Source organism: Mus caroli, chromosome 17 (genome assembly GCF_900094665.2).
Source record: "Mus caroli chromosome 17, CAROLI_EIJ_v1.1, whole genome shotgun sequence".
NCBI lineage: Eukaryota > Metazoa > Chordata > Mammalia > Rodentia > Muridae > Mus > Mus caroli.
This window is the reverse complement of record NC_034586.1, coordinates 30,488,658-30,492,518: the sequence shown is the minus strand read 5'-3', so window position 1 is coordinate 30,492,518 and position 3,861 is coordinate 30,488,658. Positions and strand designations below refer to the sequence as shown.

The following is a 3,861-nucleotide window of genomic DNA, read 5'->3' as shown; positions in this document are numbered from 1 at the left end:
AAGGTTTTCAGGATCAGCTCCGACTTCTATCAGGTAAACACACCCCATGGAGAATTTATCCTTGGGCCTCTGACAAGTGACTTAGTCCTTCAGACCTCACTCTCTTGGTCTATTCTTCATGGAGTCCTTGAGAGATGAGAGGCAATACAAATATCAAATGTTTGACCCCTGTCTTCCCTCGCCCACTAACACTGGGAAAGAAACAACCTGAGCATTAAGAAATAACAGCAAAGATGACTACAGAGGGCTCACGGGATTCTGGGTGTGGTCGAGGCTCTTCGCAGCTATGAATTCATCATCCCTCATGAGATCACTTAGGGGCTGACGAGGTGGGTCACTGAGCGAAGGCACCTGGTGCCAAGCCGACACCCTGAGCTCAGCACCTGGAACCCTCACAGTGGGAGAGAAACCACTCCTGCAAATTATCTCTGATCTCTACATGTATGTTCTGGCAAGCATTCTCACATGGGCATGTGCACATACACAAACACACACGCATGCAGATAAAATGGCGTCTCTAAAGTCCTCTTCTGAGCTGAGCTAAGAGCATCCCTCTTCCACACAGGGCAGCTCCACATCGCTACAGCTCAATTTCTTCCCTCGAGTTACACTTTCAAAAGCTGCCCCCAGGTCTGCTTCAGGGAAATGGAAACCTCGAGGTGGCACAGGCTATGTCACAGGAAAGGATCAACTTCAGCCACGCTATGCCACAGTCCGTCCTCCAAAACCCAGGACAAACTTGGGAGAAATCAATAAGTCCACCAGTTTATTTCTTAGTGATCACCTATAACACCGTGCCCTCTGTGACAAGGAGGGGCTCTCAGGAGGCCTTGAACCCGTGCCTCATTTCAGCTCACCTCAGAAAACACCTGGAACAGACTTGAATATAAATACCCCCCAAACTACTAATATTTACTTCAGGAAGGGGAACTGAATAGAGGCAGTATGACACAACAAAGTGGGGTGTCCTGAAGATGTTGGGGGCATGAAGGAGTCCTCAGAAGTCTGAATCTCCATGGCTCCTGGTTCTGCTCTCTAATGCCGTCCTGCAGAAGCAACCAGAAGCAGGCAGTGAGAATACATAGTGCTGCAACACACCCAACCACCTGTGTCCATGACCACCCAGCACCAGAGCCCACAGACACCGGGCAAATGCAAAACAAATGCCCAGCAACCAATGACCAAGACAAAGGAGCTACTCCAGCCTACCTCCAACAGGCTATAAGCTGCTTATCATAAGCAAGCACCATTATGAACATACACCCACCCCAACCCTCCCAAGGACGACTGAGCACGAAGCCCAAGAGCAATGTTACCTTCTGGGTAGGTGGATCCAGGGAGAGGAGTGTAGCCTAGAAGAAGAGACATCATTATACCAGCCCCTGTGGATGAAGGAGGATCCTCGCCACGGGAGTTGCAAGTTCAAATGAGAGAATCAACCTCAGACAGAAAGCAAGAGAGACTGGGAGAAAGAGGAGGACCAGGGAGGACTGCAGAATGTTTAGGGGATCACTCACTGGAGGAATGAGACTTGCGCCATCTGAAGAAGCCAACACAGAAGATGATGAAGCCCAGGCCCAGGGTGGCTGCAGACACAGAGACCTTCACTGTCTGGATGGGGGACAGCCCGGGTGCTACAAAGTAATCAAAGAGGTCTTAAAATTTATGTCTACAGCTTAGTCCCAGGGAGACTGTATGTAGAAAGCTCAACCACACCATTCACTACGAGAACAGGGGAAACTGTCTTCCTATGGTTACCACCCAGTTTCTGCTTTCCCCCAGCCTAGTGGGGCCTCTCAAGGCATTCTCTGTGGTTCCTCTATCCAGGGGCCCCTGCCCCAGCCACCAGGGATTCCTCACTCCCTGTGGCAGGGCTGACTCACACCTCAGCTCTGAGCAGCTTCCTATTAAAATGTCTCCTTTCCAGGCCCTCAAAGTTCCACAGTGTGATTCCCCAGAGCCTCACTGCCCATGTCTCCCTTCAGAATTTGTTCCATTCCACACTTCAGCCCTTCACTATCCCACATGCCAGAGCTGTTCCTGCTTGGAACTATATCCCACCTGCATTCTAACCCCAACATCAAGAGAGCACCCTCACCAAAGGAGCCCCTCGTGTGCCCTACAAAGGAGTCCNACCNTGNACAGNTCAAGGGCACAGNCATGTTCCACACTCTTNTTGTTCCCCTCTGTGCTAGCTAGTTTTGTGTCAGTTTGACCTAGGCTGGAATCATTTCAGAGATGGGAACCTCAATTGAGAAAATGCTTCCATGAGATCAGGCTGAGGCAAGCCTTCAGCATAGGGTCTTTTCTTAAGGAGTGATAGATGGGGGAGGTCCCAGCCCATTGTGGGGAGGGCCAACCCTGGGCTCATTGTCCTGGGTTCTACAAGAAACCCAGGTGAGCAAGCTACATGGGGCAAGCCAGTAAGAAGCACACCCTTGGTGGCCTCTGCATCAGCTCCTGCCTTTAGGTTCCTGCCCTACTTGAGTTCCTGTCTTCACTCCCTTCAACAATGGATCATGATGTGATGGTGTAAGCCAAATAAATACTTTCTCCCTAATCTGTCCCTGGTCATGGTGNTTCANCACAGCAATAGAAATCCTAACCAGGACACCATCCCCTCCCAGAGACTCACTAGAACCAACAGCAGACACAGCACTCCCCACAGGGGAGGCCTGGCCTCAGCAGCCTGAGGACCCTGCTTCCTGGTCCTTCCAAGCTGTCCTTTCCTCATCTTTCTTCCTCTCTTTTCAGTCATCTCCAAACTGGTGTGTACCACCTATGTTACCTTTAACTAGTCCTGGGTTCAGTGAGGTCCCTACTGATAAGCTCCTTCACAGGCCCATAAGTGCGTCTTGCAGTCATGGCTGCATTATACTCAAAAAGCAGCCCAAATTCAGCATAGCCTGTACCAAGAGGAAAGCCTGCCTCTTTCCTCTCTGTCTTTTTTTTTTTTTTTTCTTAGTTCCTAGTGCTGGCCTGACAAGATGGCTGGATGTATTAGGAAAACTAACACAGAGAACTTGTTTCAGAAATGTTATCAAATCTGCACACTTATTGGGTGACAATCGGGTTGCTCTCCTTGCTCGCATAGGCGTCCAAGCACAACTGCCAAGCAAAGGCATGACCTTTAGTAGAGAACCAACTCTGTTAACCCTCAACAGGCTCTCCAGACTCACTTCCGGTCCCAGTATCCCTTTCTCTACCGTGGACCACACACCGGTGCACATCTCACTCCCTAGGCCAAAATATCCATGTCCCTTCCCAAACACCAATGTCTGATTTCCCACACACTTACTCCAGTCCCCGCGGATGGGCTCAGAGGTCCCACTGTGCTGAACCACGCAGGTGTAAACATCCCCATAGGAAGGGGTTAAGGCTAGGTAGGAGACTGTCTGGTATGTCCAGTCTCCATTGGACTGAGCCGTCTTCTCCTTGTTGCTGTGGGAAGGGACAAGCTGCCCATTCTTCATCCATGTGATGGTCACATCCGCTGGATAGAAGCCCCAGACGTAGCAGGCCAGCATCACGGGCTCCCTTGTATTAAAAGGAGCGGTTTGGGCTACTCGGACAGATGGCGGTCCTGCATGGAGAAGCAATTATGGTTGGTAAGGAAGTCTCATTTCATCCTTTCAAAAGTGTCAGCAACCACCCATTGAAAGGGGAAACAGAACTCACTCCTGCCTCTCAGGCTTCCTCTTAATATCTCATAGCCTCTTTCTTTTCTTCTCCAAAGTCATTTTTTGTTTGTTTGTTTTTTTTGTTTTTTTCGAGACAGGGTTTCTCTGTATAGCTCTGGCTGTCCTGGAACTCACTTTGTAGACCAGGCTGGCCTCGAACTCAGAAATCCGCCTGCCTCTG

The 3,861-nt window shown here is 50.1% G+C and overlaps 1 protein-coding gene across 2 annotated transcripts in view; it reads right to left on the bottom strand.

Annotated features, from left to right (window-relative positions):
* Positions 1-739: 739 nt before the first annotated feature.
* Positions 740-3,861, bottom strand: part of LOC110312394 (class II histocompatibility antigen, M beta 1 chain) — a 7,277-nt gene continuing 4,155 nt past the window's right edge. The window contains exons 3-6 of one of the 2 annotated variants that reach the window (XM_021185954.1): positions 3,299-3,583; positions 1,518-1,634; positions 1,317-1,352; positions 740-1,046 (exon numbers count right to left, since the gene is read on the bottom strand). In XM_021185954.1, coding sequence (XP_021041613.1) covers positions 1,036-1,046; positions 1,317-1,352; positions 1,518-1,634; positions 3,299-3,583 — 449 coding nt within the window. In that variant the 3' untranslated portion in view covers positions 740-1,035. The remainder of the gene's footprint in view (positions 1,047-1,316; positions 1,353-1,517; positions 1,635-3,298; positions 3,584-3,861) is intronic. The other variant, XM_021185955.1, reaches the window with a different exon arrangement.